Genomic DNA, 21,001 nt, shown 5'->3' with positions numbered 1-21,001 from the left:
CTTCTCTGTAAAAACATAATGAAATCTGTGCTCACGTGCTTCTCAAAGCTGTCGTTACTAAATCAGAGAACTACACCCAGAGGAGCCCTTTGACATCATATGATTTGTTAAATTGATAAATATGAACAAAACAGAAATTAGTTGGGAGGTGGGGTGCATTAAATGGTAGTGTACGGTACGTCTGTGGAAAGTTGCTAAAGTTAAAAAACAAAATTTAAGTGCATGTTTTATTTTAATCCAGTGAGTTTTGAATCACTTGTGCTTCTGAAATGTAGTTTGTCGCAATGATGTATTTATTATTTGCATTTATGTTTTCTGACTATTGAAGTCTACCAAAATATGGTTTGCACAACACCATCAACACTGTGAGAAATCACTTTTTCCCCTCTAATATACTCAACAAAAATATAAACGCAACACTTTTAGTTTTGCTCCTGTTTGTATGAGATGAACTCAAAGATCTAAAACTTTTTCCACATACACAATATCACCATTTCCCTCAAATATTGTTCAGAAACCAGTCTAATCTGTGATAGTGAGCACTTCTCCTTGCTGAGATAATCCACCCACCTCACAGGTGTGCCATATCAAGATGCTGATTAGACACCATGATTAGTGCACAGGTGTGCCTTAGACTGTCCACAATAAAAGGCCACTCTGAAAGGTGCAGTTTTGTTTTATTGGGTGGGGGGATACCAGTCAGTATCTGTGTGACCACCATTTACCTCATGCAGTGCAAAACATCTCCTTCTCATAGAGTTGATTAGGTTGTCAATTGTGGCCTGTGGAATGTTGGTCCACTCCTCTTCAATGGCTGTGCGAAGTTGCTGGATATTGGCAGGAACTGGTACACACTGTCGTATACGCCGGTCCAGAGCATCCCAAACATGCTCAATGGGTGACATGTCCGGTGAGTATGCTGGCCATGCAAGAACTGGGACATTTTCAGCTTCCAAGAATTGTGTACAGATCCTTGCAACATGGGGCCGTGCATCATCCTGCTGCAACATGAGGTGATGTTCTTGGATGGCACAACAATGGGCCTCAGGATCTCGTCACGGTATCTCTGTGCATTCAAAATGCCATCAATAAAATGCACCTGTGTTCTTCGTCCATAACAGATGCCTGCCCATAACCATAACCCCACCGCCACCATGGGCCACTCGATCCACAACATTGACATCAGAAAACCGCTCACCCACACGACGCCACACACGCTGTCTGCCATCTGCCCTGGACAGTGTGAACCGGGATTCATCCGTGAAGAGAACACCTCTCCAACGTGCCAAACGCCAGCGAATGTGAGCATTTGCCCACGCAAGTCGGTTATGACGACGAACTGGAGTCAGGTCGAGACCCCGATTAGGACGACGAGCATGCAGATGAGCTTCCCTGAGACGGTTTCTGACAGTTTGTGCAGAAATTCTTTGGTTATGCAAACCGATTGTTTCAGCAGCTGTCCGAGTGGCTGGTCTCAGATGATCTTGGAGGTGACCATGCTTGATGTGGAGGTCCTGGGCTGGTGTGGTTACACGTGGTCTGTGGTTGTGAGGCTGGTTGGATGTACTGCCAAATTCTCTGAAATGCCTTTGGAGACAGCTTATGGTAGAGAAATGAACATTCAATACACGAGCAACAGCTCTGGTTGACATTCCTGCTGTCAGCATGCCAATTGCACGCTCCCTCAAATCTTGCAACATCTGTGGCATTGTGCTGTGTGATTAAAAACTGCACCTTTCAGAGTGGCCTTTTATTGTGGGCAGTCTAAGGCACACCTGTGCACTAATCATGGTGTCTAATCAGCATCTTGATATGGCACACCTGTGAGGTGGGATGGATTATCTCAGCAAAGGAGAAATGCTCACTATCAGATTTAGACTGGTTTATGAACAATATTTGAGGGAAATGGTGATATTGTGTATGTGGAAAAGTTTTAGATCTTTGAGTTCATCTCATACAAAATGGGAGCAAAACCAAAAGTGCTGCGTTTATATTTTTGTTGAGTGTACTTAGGGTGGCGGTACGCCAGTCTGATAGTCGTGGCCAATGCAGTACTGTCGACACTGTGATAAGATATAGAACAGACGTGCCTTTTTTTCTGAGATATATATATATATATATATATATATATATATATATATATATATTGCTTGTTTGTATACACCAAGACAACACATGGAAATAATGAAAAATAATGGCAAATATCTATGAATTTTGAGATCAGTAAACATTTTGTCACAGTACAGCTGGGACTATGATCAGTGAGTCAAAGCAGCTGTTAAAATAATTTTTAAATTAATTTTTGCAGTAACACATACTAATCATAGAAATAACTTTTTCTGAGCCATGCTGCTCTTTGTATAAAGAAAAATTTATATTCTTGACCGTTTTTTAGCACGCAGCATCAGCATTGATAGTCCTGTATTCTCGCCTCCAGCAGTGGCACTTCTGGCCATTATTGAAATTCTGTGTTGCCCCGAGTATCATTGTCATCTGCATGATACAGGTCACACCCCATCCATTCGTTCAGAATGAGACTCTCGAATTCCCTGGTCACATCCTTAGTAGCAGTACCATGGACACAGAGAAAAAGCAGAATCAATTGGGCAGAACTAACAGCACCTAAGGTATTTATTTGCGAGTAATAAATCAGAGAAGCAGAGAGAGTACTAATGTGGTCACTGACAGCTAACCCTATGCATCAACTAACAGACCCAGAATTTACATATAATGAGGCTGAGACCTGTTCCATTGTTAATAACACAATTTAAAAGGAGAGGGAAAAATGGTTCAACAATACACACATATGTTAGCCATATGAAAGGGAAAATAGACTTTAATCTGGTCTTGATTGAATGACTCCAGAGAGTCCAACTGTTTTATCCCCGCATGCAAATCATTCTGCAGAATAGGTGCATGATAAGAGAACACTCAGTGGCCTGCTGACTTCTTTTTAACCTTAGAAACACATAATAATTCTGCATCATGAGAACGCAGAACATGGGCCATTTTAGGTCATATCACCCACCCCCAACAAGTGCTACATGCTAATAACACACTTTCTTACTGTGTTCTTTCTCCAATTTTTCCCCCCAGTTGTTTCATATTTCTGAACCCTTACTTTATGCAGTGATTGATTTTTGGTTTCACTCGGTCTTTTGCCTGTCATTGAAGGAATTCAGGGCTTTTGAATTGCTGAGAAGTGGACTGGACCGCTCCAAATACCTTCTGGTGAAAGAAGCTAAAATTATCGCTATGACATGTACACATGCTGCACTTAAACGTCATGACCTGGTGGAGCTGGGATTTAAGGTAGACTTTTCTCTGCATTTCATTTTTTGTGGTAACATAAAGTCATCAAAGTTGGGCTTCAGGTTGTATTCAGTGTCATATCTAAGTAGTTTTCCTTGTTTTAATTGTTAGTATGACAATATCTTGATGGAAGAGCAGCTCAGATACTGGAGATTGAAACCGTCATCCTCTGCTGCTACAGGTAACCTTTTTCTAATAAGTCTTGAACCTTGACAGACGTGGTTAGTTTAGGGTCCAAATTGGATTTTAACTGAAAATATAAGCTAATCCACTATGCTCACATGATACCTGAAAACACAGTGCCAGGAAAAAGGTCTGGTTATATCCTGACATCGTTGAGTCATGACTGCTGCTGTCTCACTCTTCCTGTTTAGTACGACCTGGTTGATAGGCCTCAGAGTAACAGGTGTGCTCTGTTTTGTTGTTCGTGCCTAATTACCCAACATAGTGCTAATGCATGTTGACAGATTAGATCATTGAGCACATCAATTCCTCCAGCATCCTCACCAGAAGGTTGTCTGTCCTCAGTGAGCCGTGAGCCCCTTTACACATGCACACTAGTGAGTGAATACTCCTGCAATACTGGGATGGTGCTTTGTTTGAAGGGATGCACAAAGCGACATGGAGTAAAGGTTGAACTGGTCATTGTCTTCGTGAGATCAGAGTAACATTCTTTGTTCGCCATGTGTGAGAGGACAGCAGGGGGCATCCCTTGCAGGAAATGAGACAACAGAACTAACAACAGATACAAATGAGCGAAGTGCGCAACACATCTGCACATGCGTGGGTCAAACAGCGTATAAAATTCCAGCTACCAAACACACACCGCTACCATTGAATTTTGTATACGGTAGCGTTAGTGGACTGTGAAAGTTAAGGCTCACAGGGATTGTTTCAAAAGCTTTAAGCCTTAAGCGACGCATACAGTAATGACACGTGCGCATTGTGTGGTTTTCAAATACTCGAACGGAATTTATAGGCTTGAAAGGTGACTGAAAACACACGATTGCAAGGCTCTGCCGAGTCCACCCAAAGATGGAATGAAGAAGAAATGTGGTTGTAAACCTCCGTTCATTCTACATCAATTTCCCCACAGAAAAGAAAAGCTCCAGATGGACATAAAAGATGGACTAAATTGTAAGTTTCTCTCACACGTTTATTTTGTCAATATCCCGAGACCGTGCCGAATTATTATGAAGTGAGCCGTATATTGTAATATTGACATGTTCTATAAAACGAACTGCATGCACGCACATATTGTATGTCTGTCAACTTATCAAAACAAACGTGACACCACAGAGGTTATATGTGAGACCCACCTTCATTGTAGTCATTACGACGCCGGCGGAGTAGCGATTTCTCATCCCTGCTTAGCAAATATTCTCCAATATCCACAGTTTCAGACTCTAGACTTTGTCTAAACCATCTGTCAGTTGCCTTCAAGGGGTGCAGAAATTTGTCTCCAACTATCAACAAGGCTGGTGCGTCATTTTGACAACAGCTCTTTTCCTCCTTTGTCAGCACCAAACGGTAGTTCTGTACCGATGCAGCACACGCAAGGACAGCCAGCTCTTCTTCCGTTTCTCTCTACTGCCGTACGCAGAGTCCTGGTTGTAAACAGGCAATCCGCGAGCTTACAGAAATGCTTTAAATCGTCAAATTTCCAGTGGTTGAAATGGTCCAAATCATAGCACTCCTCGCTGTTTTCCGTCATCTTTGACTGTGGATTGGTAGCTGAAAAATTTAGTGTACCCATAATGCATCATGCGGCCCGAGATCTGCACTTCGCTTATTGGCAGTGCAGGATATAACTCCAGTTCATTGTGCAGCCTGACCCCTTTTACAGGTTTTTCACTGCAATATAAACAAAATTACATTAAAAATGCATTTAAAAACTGCAATAGACTGGACAGCAACAGTATCATGAAAAAAGATTGCACAACCTGGCTGACTGGGATTTTCACAGCAACTGATGCGAGAATGGTGTGAGCACACGTCCGCACCGGACACTCCTAATTTTAGTCAGAACTTTCTGCTGTAGTGAAGTCCACATTTAGTTGGAGACCGATAAGATTTTTGTAATTCTCTTGTAATTTTATCTCCACACCACCACAATGAAGCCGAAATGAAACAGTGTTCTGACTTTCATCTTTCATTCAAAGGGTTTAACCAAAATCTTGCATTGACTGTTTAGGAATTATAGTGATTTCTGTAAACAGTGTCTACATTTCAGAGGTCATAAGGAATTGTGAAAAACTAATTATAAGGATTATTGGGAATACAAATTGTCATTCTTCCAGCCAGTTTTAATTAGACCAGCTAGATGGGTACATGAATATTTCCAAGTCAGTGAATATACATTTACATTCATGTATTCGTTAATCACTAAGAAATACAAACAGCATGATACTGTTTGGCAAATCTGCCTGGAGGACGCAGTTCTAGAAAAAAAAACTGTGACGGTGCAAGTAGGATACTCGTAGGGAAGCCACCTGGACACCTCTGAAGGCGTTAAAGGTTTCCATGGTTGTGATGGGAGAAACTGCACAGTGAGAGTTTTGTTTGGTGCATCACCAGTTATACAACTTCATGGTGGAGTTGAGCAGAAAATAATTTTGTGAAAACAAATACAAAATTTCAGCTACAATTTGGCAGAAGGGACACGGGAGACTCCAGCCTAGACCTGATCTGTTTTGGTATATGAAATTCCACTCCATCATGAAGCTGTGATTGGAGGTGAGTCTACACTACAAACGCATCTGGAATGCTTCATTTCAACTCTTTTGTGGTGTACAGTGGTGAAATCTTAAAAATTGTTTTCCAGTCCAAATACTTATAGACTTAACTGTAGGTTCACATCACATTCAAAATCGGACTTTCCATTATCTTTCAAGAAATAAACCGTTTTTATCCACTTGTGACTTTGCACCGGTTCGGTTTGCTGAGGTCAGGCTGCAAGTGAAGGAGTTGTAATGAGCAGAAACAAACTGTCAGCGTGATGCTGTCAAGAATGAAAACTGTACAGCCCGTTCCTGCCTCACTGCTCTCCTGGGTTATTTCACACTCAAGATTTGATTTCACATACATAATATTAAATTGTCAGTCTAATTAAGTAAAAACAGCATTTAATGAAACTGCAGTGCGGCATATAACTTTCAGGTCGTTTATCTGTTAAATTGGCTCATGCCTTGCCGTCACATTTAAATTTATTAAAACATTACAGAGAAATTATACTGTGCAGGGTTTGCATTAAATGGTAAATGGACTGCTTTTCCATCTGCATCAGATGCTCAAAGCTTCACATTAATGCCTCACATTCACCCCGATGTGAGGGTGCTGCCATACAGGGTACTCACTACACACCGGGAGGAACTAGGGGATTGAGGACCTTGCTCTAGTGCCCTTAGTGATTTTCTGGGATTTGAACCGAGGATCCTCTGGTCTCAAGCCCAACGCTTTAACCACTGACCATCACCTTCCCCATTAATTTTTTTTAAATAGTGTTTTTCATCTGTTTGATTCCAGTATTCTCAGCAAAATGTAGGAAGAGGTTTTATTTGTCTTCAATTTCCCATCAGAACCCAGAAGATGGCTACAGCAGGTTGAAGCGTTGGATCATGATTGGAGATCACCACCAGTTGCCTCCTGTAATCAAGAACATGGCCTTTCAGAAGTACTCCAACATGGAGCAGTCTCTCTTTACCCGATTTGTGCGCCTGGGTGTGCCCACTGTAGATCTAGATGCACAAGGGCGTGCACGTGCCAGGTGGGTCCTTGTGGAAGAACACTGCATGGAATCCATTGGGACAGGCTTGACTTGTACGGTTGTCTCACAGATTGGATGACTAAAGAACATCATGTGATGTGTTTCCGTCTTTCTTTGCTACAGCCTTTGTAATCTGTATAATTGGCGCTACAAAAACCTGGGGAACCTGCCTCATGTCCAGCTCATGCCTGAGTTCCAGGTGCCAAACCCTGGCCTCACCTTTGACTTCCAGCTGATTAATGTGGAGGACTTCAATGGGGTGGGAGAGTCTGAGCCCAACCCATACTTCTATCAGGTCAGCAGTACACGTAATTTGTACCAATAGCACACAATTACAAAAATAAATGTTTGTTTATGTTGTTCCACATTCCGTCGTCTGAAATAATTAAATATAATCTAAGCATGCCATAGGCACTCTAATAAAGATCATGTAAATCAGTGACTGTAAAATCAGTTCACTGCTCAAAAAATATTCATTTTATAATTATTATAAAACAAGAAAGCTAGCATATTTTAGAAGTTGATCAAGATTTTTTTCTTTATCAAAGTAAGTGGTTATTATTTTGTGATGAGTAAGCAATCTTTTCAACTTTATAAGGTATTGGGCAATTTCGAAGTTGGTTGAGGTATGAACTTTGAGGAATTCCATTTTAGTTTTTGTGCTTCGATTTCCTTCAAAATGTGCTGCACACAAGATAGAATTTTGCGCAGAACAACAGAAACACTTGATGCGGGGCAGAATGTGGTGTTTAACTGTTTACACTCATTTACATAGATGCTTATTTACCTGACTCTCTATTATGGCCAAGTGCGCTTGGTTTTGGTGTGGAAGGTTCCCGGTTCAAACCCCACTCCTCCCATTTTGCCATGTAATGTGGAGTTGCGTCAGGAAGGGCATCCGGTGTAAAACTTGGGCCAAATCAACATACAGATCCACCTCGGACCCCGAGTGAAAACAAGGGAGCAACTGAAGGGGCTTACTTTAGTTCCAGTTGACACTGAAAATGTGTTTGGACGGCATTTAAACATTGCCTTGTTTCTAGTTGTTAATGTATATTGAGAATTCCACTTTGTCTGACCCCAACCATGCCTGACCCTGTGAGCAGTGGTTTTGTGCTTCACACCAGCAGCCAGGTTGGGTTTCATTAGTACATTGCTGAGACACTTAAGTGTGGTGTAACAAAATGTTTACTTTGACACCACTTTAACCCCACACTAGCATGAAGTGTGAGGCTAACATTAGTGTCAAATACCACAGCACAACTAATGTACCATCATTCTAAATTATGAACATGATTATTATCTACAAAAAAAAAGTACCTTTGGGGTAAAGATTAAAATTGGATTAACTGTTGTCTGTGTTGAAGTCAGCATTATTCAGAATGAAAGCTGAAACACTTGGCGCGTTTGTAGTGCGACCAGTGAAAATATCATAGTGCTTTATGGAATGAAGTGGAGCATTTCACATTGTGCATGCTCAGAGCCATTAAGTTCCTTATTGTTCTTTAATTCAGGCCACGATTTTCTTGAAGCACCAGATCACATGAACCTCACTCCATTTGCCTGCTGCCATTTTCAGGCTCCTTGAGGGAATTGCCAATGTCTCTCATTCTGCCCGCTAACCTCCAACACACACAGAGACTTTCCAAGTCCTCAGAAGGGATAAACTGGACACGGGAGAAGCTGTTGTAGCCAGTGTCTGCTGAATGGCTGTCACAGCTGAACAAACACTACCCCAGCCCAGGCCTTGCACGCTCCTGACACTCTGCAGTCCAAAGGTCTTCATTGAGAAGGCATCACATGCACCACCATCTGAGCTATACTCCTCAGTCCATTTGCTGAAACTTACCAACGATTAGCTATTGATTGCGCTTCCCGCGATTTTCAAATGAATTTAACTGACAGTGGCTTTTCGCAACCACGGCATAGTCTTAATGAGACCTCTTGTGTTAACAATAATGGTGGCCAAGTGGTTAATACACTTGGTTTCAGTTGAGAAGGCTCCGGGTTCAAATCCCACCCCTGCCACATTTCTTCATGTAATGTGGAGTTGCGTCAGGAAGGGCATCCGGTGTAAAACTTGTGCCAATTCAACATGCAGATCCACCTTGGATTTGCTGTGGCGACCCCGAGTGCAAACAAGGGAGCAGCTGAAGGGACTTTTAGTCTGATGCTAGAATGGTTATTGAGAGCCGCCTTGGGTCCTGGATGGCAACCACCCAGGCAGACAACCGGTCCATTCCCACATCTCTAAAATAACCATCTATCTGCCGTTACTGTTGCGAATTATATGTTTAGAACTTCTCTTTTTTTTTTTTATCTTAACTCTGATTAGACAAGTAGACAAGTAAAATGGATGACAAGGGGTGGAAAAATAAAAACGGTTGTGGGATTTTGATCAGTGGACTCCATTGCAGCAGTATCAGGAACTGATGATGAAGCAGCATAAATTAATCCTTAAACTGAGATGAGAGACTGCAGTCCAGGCCTAATTGAAACTGCATGAATAATGCATAGTATTGGTGTTTTCTGGGTCACATGTGAAGGATAGAGTGTAACTATGGCACAAGTGACGTTTGGTTGAAAAGCTTGAATGATGCTTTTAGTGGAACACATTTCACTGAGCTAAACTTGGTGATGTTGTCCCATGATCTCAGAGTTAAATTGTATTAGAGATGCTCCTTAATATGTAGAGTCAGGTGCATTTATAAGTACTTGGGACACATTTTTAATTATGTTGTACCTGTGCACCACCACAATGGAGCTGAAAATGAAACCATTAAGATGTGCTTATAGAGGGATTGTCATTAATTTTGCTGTAAAAAAAAAAAAAACTGCACAGGTGTATTGGCGCAGAGAAGGATTTGTCAAAGAAGATATGAAATTCCAGTTAAAGTTTTGTCAGAAGGCACACAGAAACTCGAGCGTCGCTTTAACTGTATCATTTTTTGTGCATTACGATCCTTCTCTGTTTTACTCCACAATGAAGCTGTGACTGGTGTTGCAACAGACCAAAGTTGCATGATGCACAGATTTTTCCAGTCACAGCCACGGAAACATGTAACTCCTTCAAAGTTGTCTTCGGGGTCTTGGTGGCTTCCCTCGTTAGTCTCCAGTCAGTTTTTGAGAACTGCTGACTCTAGACAGCTTTACCTGAAAGTATGATATTCTTAATGAATGATGTAAATGAAGTCCAGGGTATTAGCTACTTTTATGGGCAGTGACTTGAAAATCTGTCCATCCCTGACTTTTCAAAAGAAAACTGGAAAAGTGATGAATGGTGTTTACAGTCATACGTACAGTTTGCCTGAGAAAATAGGGGAATGGTGTATAAGCATGTCTAATTCCTAAATAGTTATGGGGATATGGGGATTTTTATTAAACCCCCTTGAGTTAAAGTGCCTACAGTACAAGTTTCATCTCTACAGTTTCATTTCATCTCCACTGGTGGAGTAAAAAATATTGTCACTGTCTAAATACTTATGTAGCTGGATGTAATTGCATGGATTTCAGTGAAACTAGACACAGTGGTACCACACCACCTGATGGTGTACATGAAGGAACATGTTTAAATTGCATGTATAAACAGACCTGTTGGGCTCTTGAGGCATTTCAAGACCACACATTCTATATGTTACAAATCCAAGCAACTGAGTTGGGGGTGTTGCTCACCAATCTCTAATTCAAATTCTTTTCCTCTCCATCTTTATAGAACCTGGGAGAAGCAGAGTACTCTGTAGCCCTGTACATGTACATGCGACTGTTGGGCTACCCAGCTGACCGCATCAGCATCCTGACCACATACAACGGCCAAAAACACCTGATCAGAGATGTGATTAACCAGCGGTGTGCTGGAAATCCTTTCTTCGGCCAACCCAATAAGGTAAAGACACATAATGCACTTGAACATTGCACACGATTACTAGGCCTGTCCAAACCAGTTTTGGATGATATATTCCCTCAGAAAATACTACGATAAGCAATAATGCCACAATATTGTCGTCATTGTTGTGTTAAGAGCATTTTATGCCAATGATGTATTGATAATATAGCATAAAAAGGCAAGTACATTTTTTGACGAACAATGAACTTTTAATTCTCAAGTATTCAACACTGAAATTGAAATGTGAAAAAAAAAATTGTATTGAACAGTTATTTTCAAGTAACCTTCTAATGACTTTTTTTTTTATTATTATTCTTTTAATTATTTTGGCAGTACCTTATCTTTTGGTTAGTTTACCTGTAAATCATAACCATAAACCTATAACTTTCAACCTTGCATTTAAATATTTTGTCATAAACGGTATTAATTTAACAAATTTTTTTAAAGCGTGCATGTGTTTGTGTGTGTGTCCAAGAGAGAGACAGAGAGGAAAATTAAAAAGGCGGTCATGGGAAAAATATGGAATAAAATTCTGCACACAGCTTTGCCTCTTGCTGAGATAGTGATGCAGTTATTTTCATTACTCAGTCTTATTCTCAAGATTCATCCATTTGTTGTTTGATCTATAAAATGTGAGAAAATGTTTATCAAAGCCCAAAATTACATTCTCAGATGTTTTATTTGTCCACAGTCTATTTTTTATTTTTTGTACATTTAAAAAGACTCAAAGATTAATCGATTGCAGCTCTTGTGAAATATAACAAATGGTACTTCATCTCACATTTTTGGTCGTCAGTTATAAACAGTGTGGGCAGATTTGAATGCAGTTATCTAGTTAAATATCTGTTTGGTGTACTCTTTATCAAGCACATTTTTCTTCTTCAAAAAATAAATCTCAGATGTGTTTTCACTTGGTTTAGTGTGTGAAATATAGACCAGTTCAGACTGCACATCCATCAAATGCATGCACGCAAGCAAATTCTTCACACCTGTGGAGTCTACCCAGCAGCCACCTCAGCTCGGATTCTCACAGCACTCCCAGTCATCATACTACCTTCTATTAAAAATACATAAATATTAGAACACTTCTCTTTCTTTCACTACATTAACTGCAGATTTTCCCAGGCATCCTTATCCACGCATACTATTTAATTCAAGTTATTTTATTAAGTGTAATTCCGTCAAGGTAGAAAATTAATGAGGCTTATGGAGATTTTCAATTAATTTTGTAGAGTTGCAAAGTAAAGTAGTATTTTTATGACTCTCCCTTCCATCAGATCACTTGTTCCTCAAATTGTCTGCAAATCATGACTTGGGTGGAACAGGACAGTTTTGTTTTGTTTTTTTTTTCCTCTCCATACCTAACAGCTTATGTACCAGCTTGCCTCTATTTCCAAGGATTTTGGTTGTTTTAAGAAATGGGTACAAAATGACAGTGGAATGTGCATACTTACCGAGTGGGTGCAACCTCAGTGTTGTGTTCATCCCTGAAGGATGGTGTGTTGTTGTCTTCATCCAGCCCACAGTATTCCCTCAGACTCCTCTTTCCTTTCTTTGCACTGTGTAGTGGAGCATCAGCAGCCTGCTGGCAGCATCCCTTCCCTGTTCTCTTTGTACCGCTAAATGTTTTTACCCACTAGCCTCAGGTTGTGCTCACATCTCTTTTCATTCTTTACCAAACCCACAGTCTCTCACTTTTTTTTTTCCTTTTTCTTTTTGGTTCATATTCTTTTGGCCTTTCAAAACACAATGTTACAGCCTGTTGTGTTTATGATGTTTCATGTTAAGATGAGTCATTAAACACTGCATGCCCTCTGGCACAATGTTGGGGGGCTGGGGGGCTGCTAACCTTACAAATATAATAAAGTAAAACTTTTGGTATCAACGCTAAACTACATGATGCCCAAACCCTTGTTGCCCGAGGACTAAACATGAAAATATTAATTTAAAACAATCACAGCCCATTTTAATGTGGGTGTATAAGGGGGTGTAACAATTTAATCCAACAGCAAATTTCAAGTTTCTATAAATAATGGGTTATTGTATGACATAACTCTGTGTGATTAAGTTCTGTGCTTCCATAAATGTATCACGATATAATTTGAATTAAACACTGCCAACAAGATTGCTGGTGGTGGAGGGAAGGGAGCTGGTCTGAGTCAAAATTGTTGAAATAACAGATTTGAATCTTTCAGTGCAAAAAGTTTAAGAATTTAAATACCATTAGAGCACCACGCTCATAGAGCACAAACCTCTGCCAACTGTAGTTTCCAATTCCACAAAATGTTTAACTTGGAAAAATAAAAAAATTCAAGGTCAAAGTCCTGTTTGAAGTGGCTTTTCATTAGCTAAATTAGATGTGATCAAATGTCTGGAGTATAGATGTAGTTTATGCACTTGAATTGAAAGGTTTTTTGTGATGTTGTCAGTTTTGGGGGTTTTCTTTTTTCATTTTCACAGAACATTGTGTATCTCTGCTATGTACAATTGTCATTGCTTTTTGGCACTTGGTTTTCAACTGATAACTGAAGATAGACAAACATAACATGGGAACCTCCATCCGGTTTTGGTGGTTTAGGTAATCCATAACAGAAAAAATAAGAGTGATTGAGGCACTTTTGAATGAGATACAATGCAAAATGTACACCAAATGGGCTTTTCATTATTAAATTCAAAAGTCCACAAAATCTACAACCCGAATCAGATCCAGATCAAACTTTGTCAGGTGATAGTGAGTGCCAGTCTGCACCTCACCTTTAAATATGAGAGTGATTGGGGCACATTTGGTTAAGATATAATGTAAAATATACATTAAATGGGTTTTTCAATGTTAAATTTAAATGGCCACAAAATCTGGATCAGATACAGATTAGTTATCAAACTATGATAAAGGATACCATCATACACTCCAACACTTTCAAATATGAAAGAAATTCCATCTTTTTTGACAGAGTTATGAATTTCTGAAAATTTGTTCAATGTTAAAGATTTACAAGATGTTACAAGATTTTTCCTGATTTTGCCCTTTGACAATTGAATCAGTTCTTGCCTATCAGGATATGAATCTTCAGTAAAATTTTCATAATGATACATGAAAAATCCAGGATGTTCACCAATAGACAAATGAATGAACATTGGCGATAACATAACCTCCTCCATCTTCCTTGGCGGAGGTAATTATTGACTTATTATAAATAAGTCACAACTTCTGAATTGATGTAGGTGTATTTTAAACTAAAAATTAGTACATCACAGTGCTTTGACTTTTCACCACCCCCCCCTTCCCTCTCATTCATTAGTTCCTCCATGCAGTTGTAGGATTCTCTTACATCTTCGTGATAACAGTCCATTACCAATGTATTCTGACAACTACAGCGCTGAAGTCTGTTCTGTAGTGCGCTTGTTCTGACAGCAAGGCAAAATCTGTGCTTGGTACTGGTGCGCATCATTCAAAGTTTTCATGACATTGGTCAGTAATCAGGCAGCTGGACTGAACGCTGCTGGTATTACTGTGAAAGAAGAGAGAAAGGTCATGGTGCTGAGCATTTGGTCCAGAGTGTGTGTGACAGTGTGTTACATTTACCAAAACCAGGCACTTTTCAGCAGCTGGAGCACTTTAGTCTGATGAATTTAATTAGACAGAAAAGGAGATAAAGACCAGTTAGCACCAGCCACAGTCCCATCCTCAAACAAACCCAGGTGTCAACTCAGTCCTCACACACAACAGTTGTCATACATACACTGAGGCAAATAAGTATTTGATCCACTGTCAATGTTGCAACTTTTCCCACCTACAAAAAATGGGGAGGTCTGTAATTTTTATGGTAGGTACACTTCAACTGTTAGAGCAAAAAAATTCACAAAATCACATTTTATGATTTTTAAATGATTAATTATGACATCAGTATTTGATCACCTACCAACCAGCAAGAATTCTGGCTCTCACAGACCTGTTAGTTTTCTTTAAGAAGCCCTCCTATTCTGGCACTCATTATCTGTATTAATTGCACCTGTTTGAACTCATTACCTATATAAAAGAGACCTGTTCACACACTCATCAATCACACTCCAACCTGTCCACCATGACCAAGACTAAGAGCTGTGTAAGGACACCACAGAGACCTGCACAAGGCTGGAATGGGCTACAGGACAATAGGCATGCAGCTTGGTGAGAAGGCAACGACTGTTGACGTAATTATTAGAAAATGGAAGAAACACAAGATGACTGTCAGTCTTCCTCTGTCTGGGCTCCATAACAAGTTCTCACTTTGTGGGGTAAGGTGATTCTGAGAAAGGTCAGAACTACACGGGAGGACCTGGTCATGAGCTAAGAGAGCTGCGACTACAGTCACAAGATTACATTAGACCCACAACTTCATCGTGGTTAAAACTGCAAGTCCCTCTGCTCAAGCCAGCACATGTCCAGGCCCATTTGAAAGTTTGCCAGGGGACAAATCCGGGTGATCCGGAGGAGGCATGGAGAAGGTTACCAAAATAGAGCTTTTTTTGGTATCAAATCCACTCCTGCAGTTTGGATAGAACAATCAGAACACCGTACCAACCATGAAGCATAGGGATGGAAACATCATTTTTGGGTGGCTTTTCTGCAAGGGACATGAGACTGCACCGTATTGAAGGGAAGATGGATGGGGCCATGTATCACAGAGTTTTGCAAACACCGCCTTCCCTCAGTAAAAGCATTGAAGATGGTTGTGGCATCTCCACCCCCTCAGTTCAGATCACCTTCCCTCTCTTTGCCAGCGTTTAGCCACATTCATCCAATCTTGAGCAGCACTCGATGATGTGCATGTCACCACCTACATGCTCTACCTACCAAACAAAAGCCAAGCCAGACTTAACTGTTCCCACCTGCACCATATCATGTCGTACCAGTCCGGACTGCTCAGTGGAAACGGAGCTATTGGCATACGCAGACATGATGTGACAGCTGCATAACGTATTCAACATAGCCAGCCTATTTGCCAAATTTATCAAAAGTTGTCATACACTGGCTAAATCGTCAAGGTGTGACAGGCCATTAACAGGTCAACCAACATGGTATAAATGGCTAAAAGTAGAGCCTCTTTGGCAGAGAATGATGGAGGATAATATGCTCATGGAATCTGTGTTTCTCCGTGTTCCTCTTCCTCATTTCTTCATTCATACATCTGAAAGTCAGAGTGTCTGTGACAACCTTAAAATATCTGCCTTATTGTCTGACCAGATTCCCCATCAATCTTCCATTATTTTGGCCTGAAACATAAAGCAGTCACGATGCAACAGTAAATATGACATTTCACTTGTATTTCCGACAATCCCTGAATCTTTCTCTGTAAGGAGTTGCAGTGCTGCTTTCTGATTTCTTCACATTCAAGAGCACAGGTGGGTATCGCACGAGAACCACAAAAAGAGAACAAAGATTCAGGATTAATATGTCCACCTATGAAGTTATTATAGGACAGAGTGTTTTATTGTTTTTGTGACGCTGAAAGAAATTATGAAGTTTTGGTGCAGTTCTGTAATAACAAACGTGCCGCTCACAGTGCGTTCTTTCCCGGTCTAGTGAATGTGATGTGCTCCCAATGTGTAGTTCGTCTGCCTCCTTGTATCCATAGACATGCTTCTGCCTCAATGACATGACCTCTGCAGTTCATTCCCTGGAAGATTCTCATAAATAACTAAACACCATGCAACTGCTATGCTTTGGAGAGATTCTCTATCTGAGCTCCACTGTCACTGGTCTGTGGGCTAAGAATAACACTCTCACTAAGCACCTCTGATTCCAAAAACAAGTTACATTGGATGACGTAAACCTTGCAGCGTATTAGCCCTTTATGATGGCGGTGTGTCAGAGCATTTATGTGTTTGCAGTTTGTATGGACACGTGTTCTTTTTCATTTTTGCTGGAATCAAAGTGAGCTTTTTCCTGTGGAAGTGGTGATTTGACTTGTGCATGGAAGAAGCGAACTGCAAAGCCTCCTGCTATTCTAAAACTGACATATTGTTGCCTCTAGGGCTGCACCTGTTCTACATGGCAACAGGGAGACATAAATAAATATTGGTCTACTTCCTCATTAGCACCAGCTCCCTTTTACACATTCACATCCCCGTTCCTTGTGCTCACCCTCCTGTTTTTGAAAAGGATTGATGGGGATCAGTTGAAAGTTGCTAGTCAAAGTTAACTACAGGATCATTTCTTCAGCATGGCTCAGTGGTTGATCATATGGGTGCTCTACTCCTGGGCTGGTCTGGTTTTGTGATTGGACTTGATGTCTGATTGATCCACTGAAGAGAACAAAGTCATAGTGGAAACACAGCATCTTTTTTTCTTGTGCTTGAGGTTTCAGAAGCTACGACTTAAAAAGCCACATACAATGCTGTGGAAAAATCTTGTGACCATTTTACATATTGCAGTTTGTTCATGGCATAATTTTTTGCTTTATTGGCCCCTTTCTCCCCTGCATGGGAAATTGAAATGCAGTTCGTCCATCTGTCCATGTGTGCGTCCAGGCCAACAGTATTCTCAGTAACTTCCCACAGGTTGAGTGTGGGAGCACCAAATTTGCACCACATATGCAATTATTGAGGATCTTTGTCGAGCTTGATGATGAGTGACGCTGACCTAATTTTCAAGGTCACAGAACAGAAACACTGAAAAATGCAGTAGTTGCAATAGCTTTCAACGGGTTGAGTGCAGAGCGACTGCATTTCACATATGTATCCCATGGAAATCTTAGGTGAGTTAGGCGATGAGTGACTTTGACTTACTTTCCAAGGTCACAGTGTAAAAAAAAATGGTGGTGGTGGGGGCACAGTATGTGCAGTAACTTTGTACAGGCCAATTGCAGGGCCACTTAATTGTAACCAGTGATGCATCACATGGATGTCTGTTCAGTAGGTGACTTCAACATACTACCAGATGACCATTTTGTTATTGCACATTTGGGAATCAACTAGAAGACTTTCTTCCTCACCACCGAGGGATTGCAGTGACCCTAAGTCACAACCTTATATTCACCTCACTCCTCCCCTCATCTGCAGTCATCTACCAAGATTCCTTCCCTGTGCCGTACGCAGACCACTTTTTCACATGGATCAGGACCCTGTAGCACAGATGGGGTACAGTGTGTACAGTTTTTTACCATGATGAATTATCAAAACTAACCATCCATCATGTGCCCATGGACTTGGTCATACAGGCACAAATCATCATGACTGTCTGTGTGGTGTATATGTGGTCCTTTTTCTGATGGACATCTCAATCACTGAGCAACAATGGACACAAGGCCTTTAGGCCAGTGTCCCATATTTAAGTTAAATTACCTACAATATGAAAAAATACCAAAACCAACTAAATGGAATGCTTATGTATGTGCTCCTGTTAGTATAACATGATTACAAAATCACTTTTACAGTTATATTCTGCCTCCACTGTGATTTTATTTTATTTATTTTTTTTACTGAAATCACCACTTAGAAAAAATAATGGTTTTGGCAATTTATGCAGCACTGACATGGCTTTATCTCAGATGTTTGCGTAACCACACAGGCTGCCTTACAGAAAGTGGCACTGTGACAAGAAGGTAACATGTCTTATGGGTCCAGTTTTGGCCTGGTTGTATTATTATTTTCCTCATAGCTGCAGGCATAAGTAACCTACTGAGCAGGGCTAGATGACCATGCAGGAAAAGCCAATTGAATGTCAGGAATTTCCTTTGAGTTCCATAAAGAAAAATCCCCAGAGATCTACTTCACCTTGCTCTGCCTCACTGAAAGTCTCTGATCCGTTTAAACAACATGGCCCCAGTACGGTGGCCGTGAGTCTCAGGGGCCCAGGTAAGAAGCTACTGGCAGCTAAAGACTTCTAAGCCGCATTAGCCCCACCGGCTACACATGTGGCCTACAGTGATAACAGCAATAAGAGGAAAATGTAGACTCCATCACTCATGTCTCAATCTAAAAGTATGAGAAGAGTCTGTGGAAGGAAAAACACTGCTATCTCAGAACTTAAAGGATAAGTGCACTTTTAATCCTCTTCAGCCCAGGCAAAATTAGAACCTTTTTTTTTTTTTTTTTTACACATTTTACAAACTTCATGTCTTGACAGTAGCAAGGCTCCCATTTTGACTTAAATGGGAATTGGTCTGTAATTCATGCAGATACAGTTTGTCCACAGTAGGTTCTGTGATGAATGATATGTGCACAACTTAATCATCGGTTTTATTAGACGGTTTCACTGTGCAGCAAAGTACAGAAGAGTTGGGAGGGAGAGGATCAATTTTGCAACCCTAGTCATATGAAAGCATTTAACAATCACGCATCTGGGTGCTGTACTTACCTTAGCTTTGTTTAAGAAAAATACGTGTTTGCTTGTTTTGTTTGCAGTGGGTACTCCCAGGCCTGAACAAAAATTCTAGGGGAATCACTGGTAGTTCTTGTGTCATATCTTGCTTTTATTAAAGTCCAAGTGTAACATAAAACGTCTATTCTGTATCAAAGTGCAAGTAGTACACACCATAACCAGCATCCAGAGCAACACACGCATACCATAACTCAAGAAGTATGCAAGCGAGGTGGCATTATGAAGACACCACACACTCATACATCTGGTGAAGAGATAGGTTCTACAAAATTTAGTGGCTGTTTAAGTGCCAAATCAACATGCAGATTGACCCCAACCCACCTATATTGGCGTGGCTTTGCAGCTACATCATTGCTGCCCTGCTAGCTACTCTTTGGGATTGGGATTGATCATTTTTTATTCATTGTTTTATCAGTCAAAATGATTAATCATTTATCAAGATAGTTGTTTCTTAATTGATACAGCTCAACTTTGTATGCATTTGGTGTTCAAGTGGACATCAATCTGTGACTAACTGTATAATGTTATGTGTCTGTAGGTGACAAGCAGTGGACAGATTCCAGGGTCAGCAGAATGACTACATCATCCTCTCATTGGTTCGCACCAAAGCTGTGGGACACCTGAGGTATGTGATTGCATACCAAGCAAAAAACCACTTTATGACCCAAAATAGTCATTTGAAAGCCGCTACCCTTTAAAAAAGACGTGAAATAACATCTGTGGGTAGGATACATACCCCAAGGGAGCAAAACTGTGTAGGTATTTACTTCTCTTGAGACTACTGATGTCAGGAGGTTGTATTTAAGTTTTACTATGAAATTGTTAAAGAAAAAACAGTGCTGTTGACATTAGTACCACATTACTATCAGAAGAAGATAAAGGAAGATTATGCTGCCTTGTCTGATTGGTAGCAGTTTCTGCTGCGATATTCAAATGTTGAGGTCAGAATTTGACATACCCAACATAAATGTTGGGTATGTCAAATGGGTATGTTGGGTAGGATCCCTCCTACTTTGTGTCGACAGTTGAGCCTGGTAACTGCATGATGTCAGTATAGGCAAAAACACCAGAGGAATGGTCTCGGTCAGGGGTGTTCAACTTGTTCCAGAAATGGGCGAGAGGGTGCAGGTTTTCTTTGCAACCGCCTACTCCACCAGGTGATTTCACTGATTAAAATTACTTGGAGCAGATGAAATCAGTTAATCAGTGAAATCACCTGGTGTAGTGGGCGGTTGAACCACACTCTCTACACTGATACAAGTTTAATGTTTGAGAGGACAAAAAAGGGTACTTCTGTGGAAATGATCCTACTTTTTGTGCTGGTTTGTGCTCAGATGATTACGGTAAGGTTATTAACGTCACACTTTTCTTATCAAACACTTACTTATACAGCTATTACAGGCAGGATGCATGATTGTTAACCAAACTGCAGCATTAAGTTTTATGTTTTTTCATTCTGGGTCTCTTTGCTCTCTGTGCTCTTCAGCCTCTCTTCTTAGTCTTCAGCTTTCAGCCGTCTTATCGCACCACTCCCCGTTCTCCACACTACCGCCTCCTTCCTCATTTCACCAAATTGATTTGCAGCGAAATGGCTCTTCATTCCTGCGCTACTTCACCCTTAACATGCTTCATGTTTTAATAGTAGACAGTCGAGGCTGAACTCTTCCACAGCACTTAA

General features: G+C 40.7%; 1 protein-coding gene across 1 annotated transcript in view; it reads left to right on the top strand.

The window, feature by feature from the left end:
• The window catches only part of aqr (aquarius intron-binding spliceosomal factor), a 102,874-nt gene that overhangs the window by 72,771 nt on the left and 9,102 nt on the right, over positions 1-21,001 (top strand). The window contains 8 exon segments of the mRNA XM_034195288.1: positions 3,175-3,312; positions 3,424-3,445; positions 3,448-3,480; positions 6,877-7,078; positions 7,202-7,373; positions 10,791-10,961; positions 12,239-12,245; positions 19,870-19,948. Coding sequence (XP_034051179.1) covers positions 3,175-3,312; positions 3,424-3,445; positions 3,448-3,480; positions 6,877-7,078; positions 7,202-7,373; positions 10,791-10,961; positions 12,239-12,245; positions 19,870-19,948 — 824 coding nt within the window.

This window comes from Thalassophryne amazonica, chromosome 19, assembly GCF_902500255.1.
Source record: "Thalassophryne amazonica chromosome 19, fThaAma1.1, whole genome shotgun sequence".
In the NCBI taxonomy this organism is placed as follows: Eukaryota; Metazoa; Chordata; class Actinopteri; order Batrachoidiformes; family Batrachoididae; genus Thalassophryne; species Thalassophryne amazonica.
The sequence above is the reverse complement of the archived record's forward strand: the minus strand, read 5'-3'. Positions and strand labels throughout refer to the sequence as shown.